The following is a 26,864-nucleotide window of genomic DNA, read 5'->3' as shown; positions in this document are numbered from 1 at the left end:
GACCTCTTTCACATTACACACAGACATTTGAACAATTGTTCATATAAAATAGTGCAGCTTAAAATGATTTTGAGGAATATCTTTTGGTGAGATTTAGATTGAATGAAATGACTAAAAAATAGCATTGAAATAGAATTTTATTTATATTTTTTCCCTCCTGTGGTCTTATTTTTTTATCTTTAGTGGGCCTTATTGTTTAGAATTGTTTTTGGTTTTTTTTGAAAAAAATATTTGGCTATCACCAATTTCAATGTTAATTCCCCAATGTGTTTTTTTTTTAATTCTACCCAGTAATATCTCTTAAATTACTGTATTTATTTTTGTATTTATTTTTTTTATCATATCCAAATAAATAAAAGGAATTTAATAGCTATGCATAAAACCGCCTGTAAAATGGCAAATGGTTGGTTTTCACACTTTGATTTTTGCACTGATTCAACAAGAGTGATACAATATTGTTTAATTAGTGAGTGTCAGAGGTGTTGTGGACAGATTTTATGTTACCTTAGGACAGAGCTAGGTTAGCTGTTTCCAGTTCATACATTGAGCCAAGTTAAACGGCCGTTGTCTCCAGCTATTTTTACTGTAGACAATGTGGTAACAATCTTCTTATCTAACTCTAGTAATAAAGTGCATGAATGCATTTACCAAAACTATTTGCTACAAAGTCTTAAGGATTACACATTTAAGAGGGCAGAGTGATTAAATAAAAAATAAATAACATGTAAAAATGTCACAAAGCAAAGCTTTTCACTACAAGTTGCACAAAAAAAATCATAAGGATTGATTACAGCCTTTGGTTGACACAATAACTTATTAGCAAACAAAATGACATAGCTTGTTAGCAAATAATGAATTTATTAAAAACTTTAATGAAACTTTTTAAACCAACTTTCCCATCTGTGAAGCAGCTCTTCATCTCCACATTACTGTGGTGCCTTCAATCAGAGGAATGCGGCTCTGTGCCCCCATGTGACCCATGCACGGAGCGACAATGTAACAATAATGCAATAACAATGATGTAACAAGGTAATAACTAGAGCAGCTGAATTGTTCCCTGGGCGAGGGAGCGCAGAGGAAATGATCATAACATGGTTTCAGATCCCTCAGGATCTGTTGCAGCTGACATGAGAGCATCTGAGAGGGCAATCATTGCCGGATGCTGTTACTTGTACCAAATGTTACACTGCGCTCCAGGCGTTTTGTCGACACACACATACTGTGTATGTGCCTATAGCTCTTTTCTGTCCTCGCGTACAAAATGTGGAGGTTTTAAGAGCTCCTTGAAGGTGAAACTTAATGTTTCATAAAGGAACACTGCAGCTCAGGCTTTACATCGCACACACAGGAGCACTCTTTCACAAACTCTCAATTGAAGATTAAATTTTGGCCTAAACAATGCTCTCACCTTGAAATATGTTACAGTCCAAAAGGATTACTCACTTTACAATTTAGGGACTCACACTTCGTATGTTAGGGACTACACACACACACACACACACACACACACACACACACACACACAGAGTTTTCTGAGTTCATAAAATACAAAAACAGACTGACAAAACTGGAAAGTAATTAAAAAGCAACTTGGAATCAAAAACATCGGAATCTGAGTCTTGGCAACGTGTGTCAGTATCAGCAGAGATCACCGCAATACCACAGTATAATTAATAATACATCAACACACAAGTGAACACCTACAGTATACACACCCATTCCCCCCCTTTTTTCTTTTCAAAAGCTATTGTGGAATGTGCGAGGAAAAAAACCTTTTCATCCATTCGGTAACTGTGCTATCTATTTCGGTCTACGTTGGGGTCAGCTCCAATTCAGAAAGCTTTTACACAGCTTTTCTGACAGTCTATCTCAATTTAGTGAAAAAGAAAATTGTTGTGCAGGTCCACTTGGCTTTCTGTGCGGGCTAAATTGGAACCAATCTGACCCCAATATTTGTTTTGTTGGAAAAGCATTTCTGCTTCCTCTGAGGGGCAAAAAAATGCAGCTGCATTCAGGGACTGAACAATTTATTGAATAAAATGCATTAAAACATACATACATGATAGAGAATGTGTCGGTAGCTTGAACCACAGACGGTTGCTGCATTTGTTGTTTGAAAAAGTGAAAATGCCTTGAAAGTAGAACACAACAAAATATATTAAGTCAGTTTTCATTTGCCTTGCAGAAAGGAGAGGAATCTAATGTGTATTAAAATATGATATATATGATGTATTTAACCACAAAAAGCAGAGTGATTATATAATGGTGATTTACCTAAATAAAATACTAGAAAGCGAGTGGTTGCTGAGTAAAGCCTTTACAGTGTGAATGCAGCAGAGCTTTGGTCAAATATTTCATATGTCGCTCCACACATGCAAAGGAAATGTGGGACGTTAAGACTATAACTGTGGAGCACATGCATCCCAATATTAAATACTGGGAGCTGACAGTGTTCACATGTTTAAATAAAGGCACTTATGAATGACATAAACAAGAGCAGAGAGGAGAAAATGAAAGCTGGAAAGGTGAGAAAGGACAAGTGTATCAAAATTTATAATAAATACAGTTAAACAGTTTCTTTTCTGAATTAAAAGATAAATGTGTTCATCTAAAATCTTCCCTTTATATCAATACAGGGTGATGGAAATCATTACAGAATTAATCATGGCTATCTTATTGTTTTTATACATGTCTGTAGTATTGTCTAGCAATGCCCAATTTACCATAAAAAGTCAAACATTTTGTGGCACACAAGCTGAATGTCAAAGAAAAAGAAAGAAAATAATACAGATTTGTGTGTGGTACATTATCCAACAGGGACAAAATGTGATGCATGCATGCAGATAAAAACAGACTTGTAAGACCAATAGAAGGAAAAGATATTTTTTAAGCTTTAACATGTGGTCCACGGTATAAAGTGTTCTCTCCTCCGCCACACATGGTGCTCAGTCTACATTCCTGTACCTGGTGAAGAGGTTGTAGAGCACGCGGAGTGTCGATTTAAGGTCACAGTTCACTATATCTGGATAAAAAAGGAAAGAAAGAAAAAGAGAGAAAGAATCAAAGAGTTGTATATAGACATACATCTAGCGAGAGTATATATCTTGTCTATACACCAGCTGCTGCAGGCTGTACTACAGGTGCCCATTCCTGCCCGTCTACAGCTTAGTGGCCTTTTTGCGCCAGACATATCTCTCCTCTAGCAAACAAAGTTCAGCAGACAGCTGCAAGATGCTTTGGCTGTACTATGGTACGATTAAAGGAAATTTGTTTCGGACTCAACACAATAACAATATTGTCGATCATTTTGGTTTATCTAACATGAACAATATTAGACGTACGTACATTTAGAGTTGTGTTAGACTCTGCTAGGAATATTTTTGCTGCAGTGTTTTTATAATAAGGTGTGTCAAATATAGAAGGCTACAGCTGTTAATTCTATGTCAGAAACATAATTAAAGGCGACACAGTGGTAGAGTGTTAAGCATTGTCGCCTCACAGCAAGGGGGTTTCTGGTTCAAACCCAGGATGAGGGGTTCGAACCTTGGGGTGGGGGAGCCCTTCTGTGTGGGGTTTGCATGTTCTCTCCATGTTAGTGTGGGTTTTCTCTGAATACTCTGGCTTCCTCCCACAGTCCAAAGACATGCAGGTTGGGGACTAGGTTAATTGGTGACTCTAAATTGGCCGTAGGTGTGAATGTGAGCGTGAATGGTTGTCTGTCTCTATGTGTCAGCCTGTGATAGTCTGGTGACCTGTACAGGGTGTACCCCGCCTCTCGCCCAATGTCAGCTGGGATAGGCTCCAGCCCCCCCGTGACCCCCAACAGGATGAGTGGATATGGAAAATGAGTGAATGAATGAACACATAATTAAATGTACGATATGTAATTTTCTGCTGCTAACAAAAGACGGAGCAATGCCGTTATTGCAGTCAATTTCTCCTGGTTAGGATTCGTTCAGTGTTCAATGAAGGTTTTTACTGGGAGCCGATTCATGTTACAAATCAGTGTTTCTCTGATGCTGTTCTGCTTGTCACAGACTGTTTTTCCAGATGTTCAGGAGGTTTTTATCGTGAGTGGAATTATCTGCAGAAGTCACCTCCCGCTGGTTTAAACCTGTAGAAACACTGAATAACGCAGTTTCATGTTGAAAATCGGGGATTCTCCGGCGCTGTTCAGCATGGCAGCAACTGGAGCTGAGCTGCCGCTGACGTCTGCTCAGCTTGTTTCTCTGATAACTTAAAATCCAGACGTCTGATGACTAAAATCCTTCATCCGGGTTAAAATCCATCACTAAAAATGACCAAGATCTAAAAAGTGTATTGTAAACCCATGGCAGACAGCCACAACCCTAACGCATGTGCAAAGGGGATATGACGCCACTCACAGGCTACAGTGATCAAATGACACAGACTGAGCCCTAGATTCAAATATCTGATTTCTGTGGGTTTAAACACTGATGGAAACATTTGGGATGATGTAAGTAACCAACTCAACAAAATATAAAACATTGGTTTTGTCATTTTTCGACATTTGAATTATATCTTTGATCAACAGGTAAATCTAAGTATCACATCAGTATCAGGGATACGCAAGACTTGGATCGGGACTGGGCATAAAAAACTTCACAGGGACATCCCTAGGTAAATGTGAGTCTTACCCTCTGGTCGGGGCTTTGGTCTCTCCAGACCTCCGTCCTGCATCAGTTCAAAGGAAAAGGACACATTGTGGACCTGCAGAGAATGTGATGAGACTGTTAGAACACAAGAAAGCGCTACAGGAAGCATGTTCACTACCGTGTGTACATGCAGACACCACACACAGACACACACAACCTTAACTTTTCACAAACACACATAAGTGGGCAAGTACAAATCATTCAACTCCACACAGCTTCTCGCTGATAAGGAAACATAGACACTAGTTGCTAAATCCCACAACACACTCTGGGTCGATTCAATCGTGCTACCGCAGCTTCCTGTGTTGGCAAACACAACACTGCTCTGTCCTGTAAGACCATAAGCCTTCAGCAGCTGCACAAACACTCTGCTCCCTCATTTATCAATGGATACATATCAGCAGTGTCACTCAGAAAGCTCCAGAAATTGATGCTGTCATTGAAAGTCAGGCTTTTCATGCCATTACAAGTGTATGAGTAACACTTGTACAATTTGACTGCATGTAGAAATAAAATGAACAGAATGCAGCGTAGAGCATTTTTAACTTTATTAGATTTTCTGCAGCTGGGATAGGAGGAAACACACATGCTGGAGACATTGCTTATACAGTTTTTCCTGGAAACTGCTCATTATGGTGGACATGAATGATAACAAAGAGCAGAGCTGATGGTTATCAGGTGGATCATTTACAGATGGAATTATGTAGATGTACAATACTACTGCATTTAGACGAGCAGAGACACAGTTCTCTGGAGGAAACCAGCAAAGTCGTCTAAGCCAATCTGACTTGTGAGCAATAAACAAAGCGCAAGAGAGGAGGAAACCCAATCAGAGGGAAGAGACAGAAAGAGTTGAAAGATGTTTTCTATTCTCTGCCCATTGTATCTGCGTGTGCTCGCCCTGCTGTGATGTACTAAAAGCTTTGCCCAACAAGGGCTTATTGTGTGAAAAGCGTGACCTTCGCCATCTGATACAGTCAAAGAGAAAGGAAGAGAATGAGCCTTAAGTAGAGATCTACTGAGCAGAAGCAGGAGTGCTTTCTTGATGCCTCGTGCTACTTTTCACAGCCCACCCCTGGTGTATCATCGATAGGCCCTCTAGGCCCTTACACATACACACATACGGACACACACACACAGAGTAATAGAGCTGAGCCCCTAAGCCACTCCAGTGTTTCCCTGTGCAAAAGGAGATTACAGATGCTGTGGGGCTGGTGCCTGTTCTTCCGGGCCAGGAGTATCTGTGTGTGTGTGTGTGTGTGTGTGTGTGTGTGTGTATGTGTGTGTGTGCGCGCACAGTTGTGTACATTGTAGCACTGATGCCCATTCTGCTTCGCAGCTTGGCAGGGGCCGCTGGCCAAGACCCAAACAAAAGGCTACTGTGGTGTCTCCGCAGATTGCCTGTTCAGAATACCGTAGTACTACAGAGGCCAATGGAGAGGAGAGATGGCTCGGCACTGAATGGGCTCTGGGGAAAACGGATGGCATTTATCAGGCTATTGAGAGGAGAGTCCTGGCTCCGAGTGCACAGGCTCCTCAGAAATGAAGTATTGATTTAGGAGTGTTTCTTAAACTATAGGTCAAGACCAAAGATGGGTCTAGGTCTTCTTTTCACAGATCTCGAGGAGAAAAGATTGGATGCGTCAATATGGTGCAGCTCACAACAACTAGTCTGTATGCCTGCTTGTCCAAAATACAGCAGAAAAAAATGTTGCATTATTTGTACATTCTGTGTAATCCTTGCTTTCCAGTTGTGAGTGAACCAGGACTCTCCACTGAAGTCATAGTTGCAACAACAGATGTAACACATCATCAGCACAGGAGAGAGATATATATGCGGTGCAGACCATCTGCATTCACATACTTGTTCTAGCTCTGTTCTCAAGAACAGTGAAACAGAAATGAAGCAATGACAATCAGTTTTAAGTGCTAACTTTTAGCTTTAATTTGAAGGCACAAATATCAACCAGTTGTAGCCTTTATATACAGTACATACTTTCCAAGGATAAAAAGGCACTGTTCACCCAATGGACATGAACACCTTCAAAGACTATTGATCTGAAAATCACCACTTTAATTAGATTGTCATAGTTTCATTGTAAATCTAGTGAGTTGAATTAGACACATATTTTCACCAAAATACCAGCAATACGATTTGATATCACATTAAAGCTGACCTTTGAACTTTTGGATATAAAATGTCATCACTTCATCATTTAATCCTATTAGACATTTGTATGAAAGTTGGCCATATCTTGTGTACAAATTCATGAGTTAAAACAAACAAACAAACAAAAAAAAAAAAACGTGTTTTGTGAGGTCACAGTGACGTTCGACTCCCAAATTCTAATCGATTCATACTTGAGTCCAGGTGTACGTTTGCCAAATTTAAGGAAATTCCCATAAGGCCTTTTTGAGATATTGTGTTCACAAAAATGAGACGGATGGAAGGTCACAGTGACCTTGACGTTTGAGCACCAAAATCTAAACAATTCATCCTTGACTCCAAGTGGACATTTGTGCCAAATCTGAAGAAATTCCCTCAATTCCCTTGAGATACCGCATTCATGAGAATGGGACAGAAACAAAATGCCTCTGGCCACAGCTGTTACCGATGACAAGGTATAAAAACACAGCTTCAGTTTGTCGCTAGCATGAGGAACTGTTTACGTGTGTCATTCCTGACCAAAGTAATCAAAAGTTGTTGCACACAAAAACAGTTAACAGCTAGCCAACAAACTGAAACTGTGCTTTCAGTCATATTCTGAAATACTGTGGTGTAAGAGTATTTAGAAAATACTGACCATGTGACTGGACAGTGCAGAGGCAGATTATGTCCAAGTAGTGAAGTGAGAAGTTTCTGTGGAGATTTTTTTAAGCCCCTTTTTTTACAGGGTCAAACAAAGTCCCATTTGAAATCCATTATAATGGATGTAAATTGAAGACTACAGCTGCTGTTCTCCATCATGGAGCAAACTACAAACTTGTCAGAAGTTTTAAGCCAACGGACAGTTTTTGTTTGATACCTAAATTATAGGTTTTTGGTGGAGTATTCCTGAAATAGTCTAGCTCACTGATGGATGTGGACAAATAATCACACTTTACCTTTTGGTCAAAATTCTCTGGGGTGAGGAAAAAGTTGTAGAGCGGCACAAAATATCCCTCCAACAGCCCCATCAGCAACACCAGATAAACACCATCTGCAAACTGAGACACAAACACAGTCATGTAAAAAGACAGACTTACTGATTAAACAAGGCGATTTAGAAAAAAGTGACATCTCAGTTTTTTTTCCCAGAAAACTAAAATCTTAATGACAGATCAAATATATGTTTAGATGAGCATGTTTTTCAAAAATATATTTCCACTTCAGCATCACTTAAGTATATACTGTGAATGACCTTTGAACATTTGAAAATGTTGACCTGTATGTGTATGTAGGTGTGTGATGTACCTGTGTGTCCAATTCAGACACCTCAAGGTTGAGCTTGTTGAGGTGTTTGTTCACAAACGTGATCAATGTCTGAGAAAACACAAAGGATAACATCTGTCACAAAAGCTGGAAACTTCTCAAATGAGACAGGGAATGTACACTCAAAGATCTGCTTACGCAAATCTACACCCTCACTGTAGACATTAAAAACAAAGCTGTAAACAAAACACAAAGTAGCTGTGTGGCACAAAGCATCTCAGGTTGTGGTGCCCATAGTAAAGATTCTCACCACTATGGCAAAAATGGTCTAAGACAATACGTGCATTGAAACTCCACACTCACAGTATCCAAACAAAAATGCAGACATGGTTTAATCTGATTTTAATGATTGTCACAACTGAGGACAAAAAAATGTAACCACTGAAATGTTAATTCTACTGAATTTGGCTTGTTAGCAACTGAACCACAGCATCTGGTATTTTACATCATTTGTGCAATATCTTGTGCAAATATAATAATGTTGTAGCTTGACCAACAAAAAATAAAAATCTTAACTCAAGGTCCACTTACTAGCTGTATTCCTGGGGCTTTCAATCGCATATCAGCTTCTTTATCAACAAATGATATCGCAAAGTTTGCTCATTTGTCCCAGCTAACTCCATGACAACTAAGCATAGTCCATCCACTGACTAAGGCCATTTGATGGGATTGAAGGTCCCCCAAAAGACGACAGTAATGTAGCATTTCCACTGCACAGTACGGCAAATCTCTACCCAACTAGATGCACTCTTTTTTAGTTTTCCTTTAGCAAAAGCTGTGGATGGTACCCGCTAGTTTTATTGGTAACCTTGATCCAGGTTCCAAGAGAGCCGAGCTGATACTCAAAGGTGGTGTTAAAACAATTTAGAACATGGCACTCTTAAATACTTGATTCTGATTGGTCAATCAACAAAATTCTGCGGTGTTTATTTCTTGAGGTATCACCACTGCTCTGCTGCTCCATTGCTAGGGACGCCATAGCAATGGCCTTAGACTGAGAAGCATCAAAATGAGTTAACGTTAGTCCACACAGGCCAAATAGGATCGGAGTGGCAAAATGCAGCATTTTCAGGACATCAATAAAATGTACTTTAATCATTATTTTGTGTCACATCACTGAATGTTTTAGTAGTAAGCCATGTTCTAAGCGGGATAATGTATAGTGAGCCGGTGACACCGGCTCACTATACATTATCTCTTACGTAGACCACTGACTGTCAGAGAGAACCATCACTAGAATCATTATTTGTATGTCACACGACATCCTGTAAATATCTGCCATTTTTAAACAGCCAAGCTACCGTAAAAATGGCAGCCAACAAAACTACGCTGTACATTACGAACACAACACCATACAAGTGAGAAAGAGCAATCGTTCCTCTGTTTGGTTGTCGATGAAATGATTCAGTGAGACATGCGTTGAAGATCATGTCTCAGCAGTTTCACATGGTGTTGCTGTGATAAGCTGAGAAGCCCACCTTCACTGAGCGGGTGCGAAACAAAGAAAAGGACCAGGTACCGAAAGTGAGTTAAGTCAAAACCACTTCAAGGTGAACAATAACTTTAACACTCAAGAATTTAATGTTAGCATCTAATAACTGCATATTGCTTTCCTAGATTAGAAGGAAGTCTATTTGGCTGCTAACAAGGCCAATAACCACTCTTCTTTTGCTTAAACGCAGAGAGTTGTTTTTCCTGATGATTATGTCAAGCCCTAGGCTGGTTTTGGAGTAGTGTTGCACGGTATACCGGTACTAAAATAGTACCGCGGTACTATAGTATTCCAAACGGTACTATACTGCATTTGGAAAATACCGGTACTTTGAAATTGATTCAGTTCATTAATTTTGTTACTTTATTTTACTCAATTATGCACACAAACGCCTTTCTTGTTCCTATTGGAGCACAGATTGCACAAGTGGTGTGTATGACAACACCTGTATCAACATTCGCAGCTGGCGCATGTGAAAAAAGACAAGAGAAAGTCTGCCTCACAAAGGGAGACAACACGAGACAACACAAACTTGGTGGGACATTTGAGTTACCAAACCGTGACGTCCGTACTGAGGTACTTACCGAACCATGATTTTTTTGGTACCGTTACACCCTTACTATTTATTGTTCTAAAGGTTTGTATCCAAAAGGACTTTTCGAAAAGTATCGAAATTCATATAGGTATTGGTACCGAAACAAAGATTTTGGTATCGTGACAACACTATTTTGGAGTAGAGATTAAAGAGCAAATATATCTGAACGCAACCAGATTATTTGCATTTAAACAATGGTGAACCGATCCTTATACTCGCACCACAACAATGTATATTCTGTATATTATAAGGTCTGTAGATTCTTGTCAAGGACGTGCCTCATTAATCGGGATCAATAAGGTTAGCTAGATAATCCCGCGGAATAAAACCTGGACCACAGACTGGAGTACAAAGCACTGTTTGATGATTTAAATACCCACAGACCAGATATTTTTATACATCTCTTATTTGCCGTTTCTTCCTCAGACCTCCAAGATGCTGCCGTACATGGCTGACACATTTGAGAGTGCAACAACAAAGCCTCAATACCTTTTTGACGACATTCAGTTTATCTGGAGCGTGGTCAAACAGGGTGTCGAAAGCGTCGCGCTCTGTGAAGAATAAACAAAATAAATTATTCATCAAAAGATGATATGAGAATATTCCTGAAAAAAAAATATTGTTCAATACACTCTTCTTTATGAGGACGTACCATGTCTGCCAGAGAAAGCCCTGAGAGACAGATGAGAGAAAAGAAAACGAGAGCAAAAAGAGAAGGCAAACATGTTAAACACATGAATAGGAGGCAGTATCTGCTTATTAACAATTTCACACTTGAATATTCACAGAAAATAAGGGGCAATGAAAGACAAGTGCTTCCAGTACAATCACAGAGGAATGTAGAGAATGGAGGGATTATGTCACAGAAATGACAATACAATAATGTAGCTGGGGTATCATAATTTGATTAACAATAAACACAGGTACACCTTGGGTATTTAAATAACCTGGGCATCATCACGGGACGTTCACAATGGCAAATACTATAACACAATGTAATAATCTCAGCAGCAGAACAATAGTGCTTGGTAGTGATACAATGGATGAAGACGTGCCTTTGTGTACATGCAGCTTTTCTATGGGAATGGAGGGCCTCTCCTGTCTATTATTACAATGTTAGCACTTTGGAGGATGTTGTTGTTGGAAAGGGTCAGGTGGTTTTGGAGGGAAGGGAACGCTGCAGTGTGAGTGTCCCCGAGGAAGAGATATCGCAATGGGCAGGCCAGCAAGAAATGGCAGGCACACACACACACACACACACACACACACACACACACACACACACACACAGGCAGGCGCTCTCACACATGTTCATGGTGTAATCTGTGATGGCAAAGGCAGGCAGGTCTGGGCAATGGTCCTGGTGGTGTGGTAATAACCGTATTTCCACTGTGACCATATGAGTGTGTGTGTGTGTGTGTGTGTGTGTGTGTTATTAACAGTGTATCCATCTACCATGACAAAATGTGTGTGCCTGTGTGTTGGCCTGCTGTTATCTCCCTCGTTGCTGCCGTCAGGCTGCAGGACAGCCTCACAGGGAGACAATAAGTGTGTGTGAGAGAGAGAGAGTGTGTGTGTGTGTGTTTTAAATTGTCTAATTCTTCAGCTAAAGGTGCCATCACATATCTTGTTGAAATACAATGGTTGTCTTGTCACCATTGCACAATATTTCTCCCAAAAGTCCATCTAAAGCACAGTGTGTTGCACAGTCCTGACTGCAGAAAGATATTCAAGGTCCTCCATAGCTGTGAATTCTGTTGACAGGCTCTGTATCAAATACATGCATGTATATATGAGCACTTTTGTTGTGCTGATTGTAACGTTTCCATTGCATCGAAAACATCAACATCAAAAACTGTCAAGATCCTTGTTCTCCTTAGTAGTCTTGTTAAAATATTCTTTGCTCAGATAGTTTCTTAATTTCAGCTTTAATTTTTTAATTTTGTTGTTTTTTTAGACTGTATTAAAAAATTACATTTTTCAAAGTAATGTATCCCAAAAAAAAGTACAATTTTGTTATTATGACAGTATTATGACTAGTATTACAAAAATGATACACCGCCTTTGATGTGTCACTAGTCATAACAGTTTGTCCCGATCCAAAGGCTTCTCTGAACGCAGCCAAGAAATACAGTTTTATTTTACAAAAGTAGTATCAGCAGCTTCATCAATGGGGACTTGGTTTGGAAACTGGAGGGCCGCCAGTTCAAGTCTGCATGCGGACAAAAAGAAATCCTATCTTTTGAAATGGTTTGCATCTCATCTCTACAGTCTCCTCCCAGGAAAACAGCCCAGCCAATCAACAGTGACTGATAGCAAGTCAAAGTCTGTACACATACAGTTTATTTTTGATCGATTATACTGATGCTAAATTGACAAGAATACCGTTGACATATGACGCTAACTATCTTGTGTTTCTGGAGTTTTGCGTTTCTGTGGACACATAAGGAATTGTTAATATGTTTTATTTTATTTCAAAGAGAGTCTGGTGTAATATTTTCACCAGGAGCAGGATAGGAAATAATCTCAAAAGGAATCTAGTTGTAGTCTTGCAAATAGTGACCCTGCAAGATCCCCAGTCTTCACAAAACCTCACAGTGTGTGACTAAAAACTCACATTGTTCTTTAGCTGTGAGAGGATGTCAGACTTTTTAAAAGTTTTTTTTTTTTTTTAAAGTTTTTTTTAAAGTCTCGTAGCGTATGGTAGGCATAAGTGGCATTTTTTCACCTTGTTGGTTCCAACTGAAAGAAAAATAAAATACACTCTTGAAGAAACTACTATTAAAAATGTGAACTTTGATCCCCAGGTGTTTGCATATTTATGATGAGTGTGTGAGTGCTTCAGTCACGATTGTCATTGCGTGTCCATACTTCATGAGCCATTTTGTCTGTTCAAGGCAGGAATGTCAAGCTGTTATTCCGCCTCGCTGTTCTTTACAAAAGCTACAGTCCCTGAATGGGGAGACAGAGTTGTCTTGCCTTTAAGCCAGTAGCGGAGGTAACAGTGCCGAATCGTCATAAGTGTAAAAGGGACAGCCAGCAGAACAGGACCATAGATAGGACAGGTGTGATGTTTTGACAAAGTGTGATATGTGTGACCCACAACCGCGAGATTTAAAAAGCAGCTGTTACCAGTTAGCAGCTAACTCAAAGATGAAGAACAGTAGCCGAAAATGTTCCCATATTGGGAAAACAATGCGGTCCGGGAGCTCCTAACCCTCCGAGCGGAAGAGGTAAGCCACCATAAAACAGGGACGGTAAATGACTGTTATTGCCATGTTATGCTGTTGTTATTGTTTATATGGCTCTGCTAAGGCATCTGTTAAATGTCACACTAGAAGGCTGATGCAGTGGTGTTGAGACTCAGACATACTTTCGGCATTGAACATCCACAGAGAAGTACAGTTGCTTCACCTGGGTGAAAGTCAAACAAAGATGATGCTGCTGGGTCCGGAGTGAATGTCTGCTGGATATCCAAATTAAAACTAACTTCACAGTGGTGAGGCAGCCACAGCTGGCTTTACAGCAGTGTTTTGGACTGGACTGGAGTGTGGAGCAAGAGATTGGCGCATGCGCAGTCGGCATGCTTGCTATGCCTACTGTCCACAAGATCACAAAAAAATGAGCTGCACGCGGACATCCACACAGTGGTCCATGTGGAACCTTGCCGACATGGGAGGATGACGGTATTTATGACGACAACTATGAATGGCCCTTCCATGTCACACCTCTTTTGTTTTTGGGATGCCGGCATGCTGTCTTAAATCACACACTAGAGTGGCATGATGCCTCCATTGTTTGGTTCTGTGTAAAAATGATAAGGCAGCAACAAGAAGGGACTTTGTAGCAGTCCTACTGCGCAAGCTCTGTGTAAAAGGGACTATTCATAGCTCGGCAAATGAAGCAGATCTCCACTATCACAGCTGGGGGGGAAGCACAGTATGTTCTTGGAAAAATACTCAAAAGATCTTTAAAAGTAGCAATCCAATGAGACCTTTTGAGACTATTTGTCAGTATGATAGAGAGCTATTAGCAGCAGTGCTCTAGTTTGCACCAGCACTAATGTCTGTCAACACAGCCCCTAAATGCTACACATGCATTTGTGAGGTGTAAAACTGAGTCAGGTAGCAGAGCGTACTTACTCTGTGTTGCCAGTGATTTCCTCTTGAACTTGTCTGGACTGGAGGATGCCTTCTCTTTTCTGAAAGACACAAATGGAGGACAGTTTGGAAATGTGAGATCTTTTTCATTCTACTGAATATGAAAAATATACTAGCTTGTGAAAAAAAGTGGGAAAAGCCAAACATGAATTCACAGCAGTGGAGAGTGGTGTTATAAATCCGACATTCCCCACAGAGGCGATGTCTTGTTATGCAAGAGAGCAGACATAAACTGTACATTCATACTTTTATCTGTGTTTTTGTTGTTTTGTTTTATTGCTGTTCAGTGTCCTTGAGTGTTCTGAAAGGCGCTTATAAATAAAATGTATTATTATTATTATTATTATTATTATTATTACTATTAATATTATTATTATTATTAGACAGCCTTCAAAAACAAGGTCACACCTACCTGGACAACCACTACTTGAATGGAGACATGGTCTGGCAATCTGATCGGTGCTCTGAAGTGTTGCGACAGTGCCACCAGCAAGTGCAGGATGGCAACTATACTCTTAGCATGAACCGCTAACGTGAGGAAAAGAAGAAGAGAATCACACAAACATATTAGCTATGGAACAAATAATATAAATGATACATGTTGTTGACATACTGTACATGTAAATCAGCAATAATACAATTAATATCAACCATTTCACTTATATATGCTGTTGTCAAGAGATTTAAAGCCAGTAGCCATCTATATACCAGGTTACTTATTTATTTACTACCTTTCTACATTTGCTCATTGCTGGTTGTTGCCTGTTTGCATATGAAGCATTGTATGGACATTTGCATTGATGCATTCACTATTACTGATTTACCCAAGAATTTATTCTTAAATATAATAAATGAGTGAATGAATCCCATCATGCCTGCAGTTCATAGGTACATGTTATCCACTTCATAATGTTTTAAAACATTTTTTAAATCTTTCTCTTTGATATATATTTTAATGAAGAGTCTGTGTGAATGCTTCACTGTAGGCAAGTGGCCAACAAATAACAAGCCACATATTTTCTATTATTTTTCATTCCCCCAGGAATTTAGAATTAAAAGTTTTATGTGACAAGGTCACATACCTTGAAGTGATATGAAAAAACACCAAACAAATACAAGCTTTTATACAGGAAAAAGGCAGAACAACTCAACTTGTAGTTAATGACTGCAGCCTAAGGTCAGTCATAAAGAGCCTGTTCAGTCAGACATACTGAGTGACATGTCTTTAGTCAACCGAACAAATAGGATTTACCTTTGGATACACAACCAGGATCAATTAAGTGTCTAAAGCAAGCCTTTGATTGTACCCCATGGCAATGTCAAATCACAGACAGCAAGCTAAAAGCCTTCATAAAACCTCTGACATCCTCACTACATAAGAGGATCCAAACAAAATATGTCAGAAATCAAGTGGGGCATCGAGAACCAGTTACAAATAAGAACCCGTTTCTAAAGTTCAGATTCCAAATGAATCACTAAAAAATATCATTTTGATTCTGCTTATTGGTCCGATAACAACTACACCCTTGGCACAACTTGGCACTCTTTCTGGACTCAATGTCCCTAGAAATGTTTTTTTTTCCCTCTTTTGATGGTATTTTTTCCTAGACACTATGGGAAGATCAACAAGATTTGCGAGCACATGAGTCTTTGTGGTGCCCGGCTCAGAGTACAGGTATTTTAAAATCCTATTGTTTTTTTTTGGACACCTCCATTTTATGTGATCCTTTTTTTCAAGAAAGCAGAACATAAAGACCATTGCCAGGCATTATGACATTCATAATCATGATCATATCCAGATAATAGGCACACTATGTTATGGGTTATAGGCAGGGGGCCCCACCACAGCACTCTACAATCCTCAAACAATCCACCTCGATCCAGCTTGCAATGTATAAATTATTTCTCAGTCTTGGTAAAAAGGTCAGTTTTTCCATCTCCTGAATCTCTTGGATAATTTCAAGTAATTTATCTACTGTAGGTGGATCAACTTGTAGCTATTTTCAAGTGATTGCCTTTTCCCCCCGCTACTGTAAATATTTTCAATAGGTATCTGTCATTTCGCAGATATTTCCCTATATACTTTTATACTTTTTTTTGTTTAGAGTCCGGTGTCCACCCTCTTAAGACTTTAATTTGTGCATTCTTGACTTAATTCTCTCAACTTCTTCAGTTGCTGTGTGCACACAGCCCTCAGTCTCTTGTCTCTATATGGGATTTGCGAGGCATAGTAACATTGCTCGTGAATCAATTATCTATATCTAGAAAATTAGATAAATGATTTATTTTTTAAAATCAACTTTTTCAGGCACTGGCCCAATCAGGCTGACTGTCTTTACTTTCAGTGTTATAGTAAGAGTACAGTGAATAAAAATAGAATGAGCAGATCATTACTGAATCATAATTTTAAACAACAGCAACTGAATTAGACTGTATGCAGTTAATTTACAGGTTTTATGAACTGTATGACGTGAACTCTGATAATGAATATGAATAAATATGAATTGTGTTGAAGAGTTTTTCCTTTGAAATAAGCAAGTGACCTGTTTTGACCCCGCCCGTCAAAGAATCAGAATCAAGAATCGTCAAGAATCAGAACCGATGAGCCGAATCCGAACCATTAAAACCCAAACGATGGCCGACTGATTCAGGAAAAAAGTGTTTTTCTAAAGCCTCTGAATAGGGAATGAAAGAAGGGACAAACAAAAGTGAATTGATTAAAAGAGAGCTCCTCAAATAAAAGGACTGCAAAATCAATTACACTGCATGTTATTCACTGTGCTCTTTAACAATTTTGAAGACATCTCACACAAATAGCTTTCAAGGACAAACTTCTACCAGAGGTGCATTTAAGAATGTCAGATTATTTGGTTTGAAGTAAATTAATTTCATATGGCCTTTCTCTAGTGCACTACTCTCACAAAATCAATTCTGTTCCTTATCCTAAAGCTTTTCTTCGTGTTTCGTGTCATTCATTTTTCTACCCCACTTATACAGTATTCCGCTCCTTAGCCACTTGCCTCACATCCATTTTCATCTCCCTCTCTCTTATATCTCATATACATATTACAGCTAATGACATAAGTAAAAGGTAGTGTGCTGGGAGCCTGATAGTAATTATTACTCCCTGTGTCAGATAAAAGACTGCCATCAAAGGAGAGGTGGAGAGCTCTATTGACATGCATGACTACATCCGCTGTTGTTCTAAATCCAAAGCTTACAGCTCAATAAGAGGGATATTAATCCAACAGCAAGACAAGTCCATTCAGACATAAATCCTTTAAGTGGAGGTCTTAGAACAACCTGGCATGTAGGGACTACTCTCCATGCATGAGGGGAACAATGACTGTCATACTAAGAGCTTGATTCTTTATTCTTCAATGAGATGTTACGGATAGATGTCATTAAAACCTTTCGTTATGGATGTTATTCTGTTTGAAAATTATTATTATCTCAACTAATAACAAAGCCAACTCTGCTGCGGGGAAATCCAGGTGGAGATTCAAAATAATAATAAGGCAGGGTTTCACTATATCGTCTGGCTCATGATCCCATTTAATATCCCAAAATTCTCATGACCACAGCTATTGAGGAATCTCCCAGCTGACATTTCAACTTATAAATGATATAGCAGGTAATACAATAAGCAATGCAGCAATTGTTAATATTATAATTTCCATCTTTGTTGGACAAGTCAAAATACAAGTGAAAAAGCTGAGGAAAGTACGTAAAACTGTGAGCATGGCACTCTTTTGTATTCTGTTTTCAGGAATATGCAGGGAGCTTCGAACGACCAGGACTCCCATGAAAGAGAGACATGATAAATAAAAACACAGTAAGCGATTTGAGGTGGGATGCCATCCCCCTGATAAGCAAAATGACCAAAATGTGTTCCCCTTGTTAACCTGCCATCTCTCTCCATCTCCCAGGCCCAGACCAAGACACCATCCGATACAGGCCCAGACCTATACCCATAAATTAATAAGAGTTATTACATTTTGATAGAGTGTTTATAATCTAACCAGCACAGCATTTGTAGCACTGGTTTAGAGAGCAGGAAATTTACAGACCAAATGCATGCATTAGATCATCTCAAATGATGCTACTTGACTAATCTAATCTGTGCATTCCAACTTGAGTGAGCTTGGGAAAGAGACGTGAGACAACAGTCAGTGAAACAAGTGAATCAGAGCAAAGTAATTTCACATGGTGTGTTCTAAAAAGAAAAATGTAGACAGTACATGTCATGATTTTTGTCAGGATTTTTGTGGGATTCCCGTGAGATGGAAGTCTTTAGCCCTTTTTAGATAGGAATTGTGCAAATTTGCAGGAAAGCACAATCAGTCTTTTTTCAGCATTGGCAGTATAAAAACAAAATCGGGGAGTGCGGCAAAATGCCGCCTACCTACTTTTGTTTATACAGAATGCGCCTTTTTTGGGGCAATGGGGGGCGTGAGCAAGTAACAAAACATGTAGCTCAGCGTGTGACATAAACAGTGACGTGGGAGGGAAGCCGCGGCTAGTCAGGCGGCGATTCTCTTGTAAATCTGCCCGTTCTTCACAGTCCCTGTCATCTGACGGTTAATGGCCTCTTCGTTTGCGAGGGCAAGGAGGGCGCGCAATTCCTTGTCTCCCCAGTTGCACATCTTTACAGTGTCTGTCAGGTTTGCGTTTCCCTCTTGCTAATTCCTGCTATCAGCTGTTTCCTGTTTATCCACCGCCAGTGGCTCGCACGTGCAGCGTCATCAACAGCCCCTCCCGTTGCGGAAGGCCGCCTCGGTCTGTTTAAACTAAAAGGGTTCCGCCAATATGACTACCCTACGAGGCAGAAAATTGGCCACCTTGGATCAACTCCCCATTCCGCCTCTGTGTGTCTAAACACTCGCAGCTGGCCAGCAAAACAGCCCAACATCTGCGGAAAATCTGGCAGTGTAAAAGGGGCTAATATAACTATTCATCACATGACTGGGACGAGACAGCAAAAAAAGTCAATGTGAATGGGCTGGACTGGAATCATAATACCTATATCAAACTGAGCAATGTGAGATCAGCAGCTATTTGTTTGTTTCCACAGAGAAGAGGAAATACATGCCTGTAGGTATCAGCATATATGTTGTTTTATGTTGAGTATGCAAAGTAAATGGATTGTTAAGATAAACAACTGCGATACTAATTTCCATTAGCAGGCAATTAGTAATTCCTATTATGTGTTAGCAGCTTTTCAGCTTACATAGCCATTCAGACCAAAACTGAGGGCACAGAAAATATTTCATATCAATCTATAAATGTATTTGTCACATGAAATCATATATCAGTTACAACTCCAGGGAAATGGCTCTGAGTCACTGAATCATAAGTCAAGTAAGACACTGAACAGGGGGTAGCTGGGCATCCCTAATCCTGTCAAACATTAACAGGTCACCTACTGTATGTACACGATATTTGACCACCCACTTAATAATTTCTTCATTACAATTATATTAGAACAAATATCAGCACATCGGTCCAAGGGTCTTATCTTAATTGCGCAAGCAGTACAACAAGCACAAAGCTGTAGGTTGTGGGTGCACGGACTGTGTGGGTGTCTCCTGGTGCAGCTGCCATTTTGGTTCATGTACAGTGCGAAAGGACTAGATGATGTGGAATATAGATGAGAGGGTATGGTGATCGATAAATCACCATCAGCCAGTCACATAACTGGTCTCATCGCTCTAAAACAGCTGAGTCAATCAAATGGACCCACATTTGTACACCACCTTTCTAGTCTTCACGACCACTCAAAGCTCTTTAACACTACATGTCACATTCACCCACTGGTGGTGGCCAAGGCTACCATACATGGCGTACTCATCTTATACATACTCAGACACCAAATGTAGTATAATGCCCAAAGGATAATTCAACATGCGGACCAGAGGAGCTGGGGATTGAATGACCTGCTCTAGCTCCTGAGCCACAGCTGCCACAGATCAACAAATGGAAAGACTCTTCTTCAGGTAATCATACTGTTGTCTTTTTTTTCCTTTTTTTTTTTAATGAAGCTGTTTATGTGACCACATCCATCCAATGCTTTTTCAATCATAATTCTACTGTATCTAACATCATAGATGGTCATGACACAGCAGCGCCCTAGAATAAAACATGTATCACCAACTTTCCAAAAAAAGAAAGCTGAAAAGGAGGCAATAACACACAGGGCTGATGAGCCCCTGTAATCCAACGTTTTCTTGCATAAACAACAGAATACAGAGTTATGAGTTAGTCTGCTGTGTGTAGAGGTGTGTGTGGTTATTCAGTCGCAGCCTGGTGTCATTTGCACATGATTTAATGAAGGTAAACAGAGTGGACAGCCGTATGTAATGGCACTGTGCTCAGCCTCTCGAATCAGAGGCTGCAGATTTATCAACATACTGTTTATGTCCCGCTGCCTTCAGATGGCTGCAGGAATTTAATGAACTGAAGCAGAAGCTTATGATTCAGCATGACACAGCAACAGACAACAGATTCTGCAAGAAATCACTCATTTGGTTATAGTTAAATGCAGTCTGATTTACCCACAATTTGATGCATCTACTAGTTGGAGAGTGTTTTATTAAAATGGTTCATTTGTATATAAGGTTAACGCTGTCATTACTCTGTCACTGCTGCACATTGGCTCCAAGGATTTAGTTTGTTCTACTTGATAATATCACCAGACTAGCAGCAAAGTGACTGTGCACCAGAAACAAACATCTACTCTAAGTGCAGTCTAAAACACAATTTCAACAAAAATGCCAAACTGTTAAAGCGCTGCACGAAGTGGTAGCACCATGAAAATGGGGCTGTAAGGCTTAATGTGCTTGCCAGGGTCCGCCTACTCCTCTGAGTTGATTGATTCATCCGGCATTGTGACTTAAAACAGTGGTTTTTCGGTTTAAATAAAAAACAGCCAGTGAGCGCTGCAGTGGGACTCAATTAGCCAGTCAGCACCACAGGCGGGACGACTTCGTCATCAAGCTGTTGTCAAGCGGTGTGCCACAACCTATAAGGAGTACTAACAACAATAGTGAGCACTATAGACAAGACAGACGCTGCTATCAAGGCTGTTCTAAATCATCATGTCTTCTCAATATCGCCCAACATCTTACTTTGTTTTTACTTCCCTCCGCTCCTCTCTTAAAAGGCCAGCAAAACAGGTATGTTGTCATGGCTACACGCCAGTGTGGACTTAAAACTGATGTTAGATTCAGGTGGCTACGTTGGTCTCTAGTGATTAGTTAGGGGACATGGGGATGCGTAACCATGGTAACCCATGCCAACCCAAGCTCTACTGGTGAGTTAAAACTCATTTTAAAACTATGTTACACTTAGCAGAGTGAAACCTTAAGCTTTTTACATATTTATGCTAAAATTGAAGCATTATTGACGTTAACAGAGCTGTCTTGGTCGCTATCCGTTACAACTGTTGACCTCTACCGCACTGAACTGTGAGATACTGTATATATCCTGGTGTAATGTCCAGTGTTTGCATTCTGTAATATTTCATCTGAAATAATATGCAATTCACATACTGTTTGTTTCATACTAAGGTTTTTAACCAACTAAATAACATGTTAGTATGAAATTTCAGACACAGCCATACACTGCAAACCACTTCAACAGGAAATACAAAGGGACCCATTTAAATGATTTAAGTTGTCAAGTTTGAAACTGTCCATACAAAGTAAAAAATGAAATATTTGAAACTGTCCTTACAGTCAACATTCCAGCGAATGTTCCTGGTGGAGAGTTTGAGCGAGTCATTGATGCGCTCTAGAACAGTCTGCAGCTTCTGTTTCTGGGCGATCTCCGACTGGGTCACCTCTGCCACGTTCAGTTTCTCACCCTCCAGCTTTTCTGAAGCACAAGACACAGGCAGAGACACAGACAAATGAATATTCAACTTAATATTTACAAACATGTACAATTTTCAATGATGAAACCTGTTGTTCAGCATGGATTTAATGTCTACCTCTTTGTAAAGCCAAGTTTAGTTTGGTGTTTTAGTGGCATTTACTCATAAACATGGTTCAGCTCCTTACCAAACAGTTTCTGCAGCACCTGTCCATCATACAAATCTTCAGCCAGATCCTTCACAATGATCCTCTCCCCCACCAGAACGTCATTTATCCAGTCGATCAACACCTACACGGACAGAATTTTTTTTAAAAATCACTCATAATTACAACTTGACTGAAAGTTACTTTTGAATGCACTGAAGTAACAAGCATGTATTATTAAAGGGCCGGTCCATCTATGTTCTTTTGCCCTCATGCCCCAAGCACACCGTTCATTAACAGTGTAAGCAGCATGGATAGTGAAGAAAGTGCTAGTTTGGAAGATGTGAACTTTGCAGTGGAACATTGTGCTATTAAACATTTAATTAATGTATATTGGCCTCCTAAAAAGAGGACCACCTAAAGAAATCACTTAGTATAGCATACACTTAGTTTAAGTGTACTGACTTACTTAAATGGTCTGCCCTTTCCACCTGGTGGATTTAGGGCTATCTTTTGCTGTCTCTTGCAAATGTACCAATAATCCAGCTGCATGTCTATGAACTGCTATTTTCAAGTCATTTCAAAGATTTTCAATGGAATTTGTGTCTGAGCTGTTGCTGGATCACTCAAGAACACGGTGACCTTTTTCAAGCCTGACCAGTGTTGATTAGGCGATATTCTGAGGATGAATGTCCTGCTGAGACGTAAATCGTTTCCCCAATCTGAGGCCTTTGGGAGCCTAACAAAAGTTCTCCTTAAGAATTTGCCTGTTTGACTCCAGTGATTGCTCCAGTCCTCACGATGCGCTTGTTCCTGGAGCTGATGCCTGCTCCAGGGCACCATGCTGCCACCTCAAGTTTTAAAGTAGGGTAGGTGTTGCATGTGTGATGAGATGTGCTATGAGATTTGCTTGATGACTCAAAAACCTCAGCAGAAACGCTGACCCAACCAGTACACTTTTCACACTATATATCAGCTCTTTATTTTAAATTATTTGTGTCCTTTGTTGCAAATTATAAAGTGATGCAGGACTACAGAAATTTACATTAAAGTGTGTCAAAGATACCTGCTGGTTAAGTCATTTGAGCTTTACCTTCATGAGCTCCTGCAGTTTGCGGTCATTCTTGGAGTTGGGGTCCACCATGGTGCGCACTTCATTCTCCTCTAATGGATGAGCACAAACAGGATAAATGTTAGAGGTAAGACGGAACATTTAATTCTGAAGTGAGGGAGAATAGCAACAGAACCCACACAAAAATAGCATTTATTAGCTTAATTTAATAAAATATGCGTTGCAGAAAAGCTTTTATTTTAAAGTTACCAAGTTACGGAGTTGGTACTGAGACTACGCCATACCAAAAAGAGTAAAAAAACTCCAAACATAATTTGTGCATTGTAGTCATTGCTCACTTGCGCTTCTGCACATAAACTTTGGCTTCACCAGCTGCCATTTTCAGTACTGCACACGTGCAACTCGCAATAGGGATGAGGTGGAAGCAAGATGGCTCACTCCTTAGCTACTTCTATTATCAGCTCCAGAAATAACGATGTGTTCAATTCTTTACGGACCACTTCACCGATTTTGCAAGTAAGCTGCTAGATTTACTAGCCCAATGTGGAATTTTACTTGCCCTGGGCATTCAGTCAACCCTTATTGTTGAGCACTGTACGGTCTTAGCATGTCTGCTGCTCCTGTCCACACACCATGTCCTCAGATCACTCAAGTGATGTGTCCACTGCTGAGTACAAAATGCTCCTGTCATTGCACTCCAACACTATAGCTGGCGCTATGGCCAAATCTGACATACTGAATATGGACGTGTATGTTTGCATGTAAAAAGATCCTTTAGCCAGCAATCAATGACCAGCGTCTTTTGCTGAATAAGCACTGACTTTTAAATATTTTTTTTAGTACAAGCCAAGAATGTTGCCTGGAAACCAGACAAATCTCAGAGCTCATGTTTTATTAGCTGTAGCAGATGCATCTGGTCCTCCTCCAATTTGGACAGATTTCCAGCACCTTGAGATCTGACAGGCCAGTCCCAACTGTCCAATATGATGTGTGTTTGAGACGATGACTGTAAAGACGACCGCCATTGAGGCATTTCTAAGATCAACAAGTCAATCAAAAAAATGGATTTGGGCTTTCCTGTTGTTTCAAATATATGTTAGCAGAATGAGTAAAATCACCTTTTATCTTCAAATCACGTTTTGTTGCTCTAATTGGTTGTGGGTCTATCAAGTTGCATTCAGAGGTATTTTGGTCAAAGGCCGTTGACAACACCACTTGGAAATCAAAAATGAAGCAAGAGGTCCCAAGCTAATTTGCATTGGGATTTGGTCTGACAAAGTCAGGCAATGCGTGGTAGTCACACACATCCAAATACCGTTTCAGGTAACATAAAGAAATGTCAAGCGATAAAAACTAAAATTGAAAATGTTTCAAATAAATAAATACATTCAAAAATCCAGCCAATGGCCTTAAAGCAAACACCTTTAAGCAAATGTATCTGAATGTGTATATGAAGGACTGTGAGTGCAGCTGTTTACCTAGCATGGTGTCCTCAGGGTCCAGCTCATAGTGAGAAGGGCTGAGAGGCAGGTTGATGGCGTTTATCCCCTCTTCCTGAAGCTCAGACACTACGAGAAAGAAACACAAACATTATCATCAGATTCATTTAGATCAGGTAAACAATGAAGACGTCAGGCACGTTATAGGACACTACTTGAATTTTTGTTGACCTTTCTGTGATTTTCAACTCCTCCTCTATTTTATATCAATATTATTATAGCCAAAAATTCCATGAAAAGATCAAAACTGCGGTTTAGTACACACTTGGTGCTCTCGTGAATATTTATTGAAGCAGGATGTGGGATCAACTCAAAATGAAACAAAAAAGTGCCTGTTAATGAGGGTTGGAAGTTTAATTTTTTCTATTATTACTGTGTCAATTATATTTTTTAATTAAAGAAGTAATCATAGTCTATAAAATCCCATCATGATTTCCAAGAGACCTAAATTATGCCTGTTCGAATCATTTGCTATATTCAGCTTATAGTCAAAATTCCAAGGATATTCATGTATGAACAATCATATAAAAACAGAAAAGCACCTAATCTTGATCCTATCCTATTTCAGAAGCTGAAACCAGTGATTGTTCGGCTGTTTTTCTTGATAAATGACCTAAATTATCTATCGATTATATATATAGCCTGAAATACACACAAAAACACAGTAAAGAAATCAAAGTTAACAAAGCTAACCACAAGCTAAATGCGTGGCCAAATGCAGCCAGAACAAGGCCATGTGACACGTCTTCCATTGAAGCCCCTTAAAATGCCAGTCAACTGAATAATTGCTGTGACAAGCAGATCAGCTGAGACAAAGACAGAACACCTCCTTGTATAATAATCACTTGCAGTGATCACTTCAGCAGTAGTTTGGACGGCTCCCTAAATGTTCCCTTGATTCCACAAACAACCATTAGCAGACCCTCCATCGAGAGCCTCTTGACGTCAGACAAACACAGAGCGGTGCTGCTTCCTGCTTCTCAGCGGGCTTTACAGAAGCCCAGCATGCCATTCTTCTCAGTGTGTCAGATACCTGAAGAGGCTTGATCACTGCTGATCTCTGTGTCAGACTGTGTGTGTGTGTGTGTGTGTGTGTGTGTGTGTGTGTGTGTGTGTGTGTGTGTGCTGAAAGCATGGAGTGAACATCCTGTGCATTTCTCTGTGTTCACTGGAACAACATCCTCTTAATCAACACCATCCACAAGTGCTTGCATGTGCTGTATGTCTGCACAAGCACACTCATATCACCTCACACAGAGGTGTACCAGAATATTCCTACATCTGTGAGTGACGCATACCTCACTCTTTTCATTCTGTGTTGAAAGGATCTTGCATGAAAAGTAAAAATATGAGCAATACTACTTAGAGGTTATGAATTCAAGACAGCTGTGTTTAAGTATGCATGAATGTTGCACTTATTTCAGTCTATCCCAGTAAGAATACCAGAGTCAGTAATTCTGTGGCAGATATACAAATTATGTTTCACGTTAGTTAAAGGGATAGTGCACCCAAAAATGAAAATTCAGCCATTGTCTACTCACCCATATGCCGAGGAAGGCTCTGGTGAAGTTTTAGAGTCCTCACAACACTTGCAGAGATCCGAGGGGGAAGTGGGTAGCAGCACAACTGCACACCTAATGGCTGACGGCGACCCAGATTAAAATGTCCAAGAACACATTGAAACCACAAAATATCTCCATACTGCTCGTCTGTAGTGATCCAAGTGTCCTGAAGCCCCGACATAAAAAGTTGTTTGGATCTCCGTAAGTGTTGTGAGGACTCTAAAACTTCACCAGAGCCTCCCTCGGCATATGGCATTTTTGGGTGCACTATCCCTTTAAAGGGGACCTATTATGCTTTCCCTATTTTCTGTCATGTGA

The 26,864-nt window shown here is 39.9% G+C and overlaps 1 protein-coding gene across 1 annotated transcript in view; it reads right to left on the bottom strand.

The window, feature by feature from the left end:
• Positions 1–2,010: 2,010 nt before the first annotated feature.
• Positions 2,011–26,864, bottom strand: part of parvaa (parvin, alpha a) — a 36,469-nt gene continuing 11,615 nt past the window's right edge. Inside the window, exons 2-13 of the mRNA XM_050073450.1 lie at positions 24,964–25,053; positions 23,507–23,577; positions 22,456–22,558; positions 22,130–22,270; positions 14,808–14,923; positions 14,378–14,436; positions 10,888–10,907; positions 10,725–10,786; positions 8,131–8,199; positions 7,782–7,883; positions 4,659–4,731; positions 2,011–3,022 (exon numbers count right to left, since the gene is read on the bottom strand). Coding sequence (XP_049929407.1) covers positions 2,946–3,022; positions 4,659–4,731; positions 7,782–7,883; positions 8,131–8,199; positions 10,725–10,786; positions 10,888–10,907; positions 14,378–14,436; positions 14,808–14,923; positions 22,130–22,270; positions 22,456–22,558; positions 23,507–23,577; positions 24,964–25,053 — 983 coding nt within the window. The 3' untranslated portion in view covers positions 2,011–2,945. The remainder of the gene's footprint in view (positions 3,023–4,658; positions 4,732–7,781; positions 7,884–8,130; positions 8,200–10,724; positions 10,787–10,887; positions 10,908–14,377; positions 14,437–14,807; positions 14,924–22,129; positions 22,271–22,455; positions 22,559–23,506; positions 23,578–24,963; positions 25,054–26,864) is intronic.

This window comes from Epinephelus moara, chromosome 20, assembly GCF_006386435.1.
Source record: "Epinephelus moara isolate mb chromosome 20, YSFRI_EMoa_1.0, whole genome shotgun sequence".
Classification (NCBI taxonomy): domain Eukaryota; kingdom Metazoa; phylum Chordata; class Actinopteri; order Perciformes; family Serranidae; genus Epinephelus; species Epinephelus moara.
This window is presented reverse-complemented; position numbering and strand designations above follow the sequence as displayed.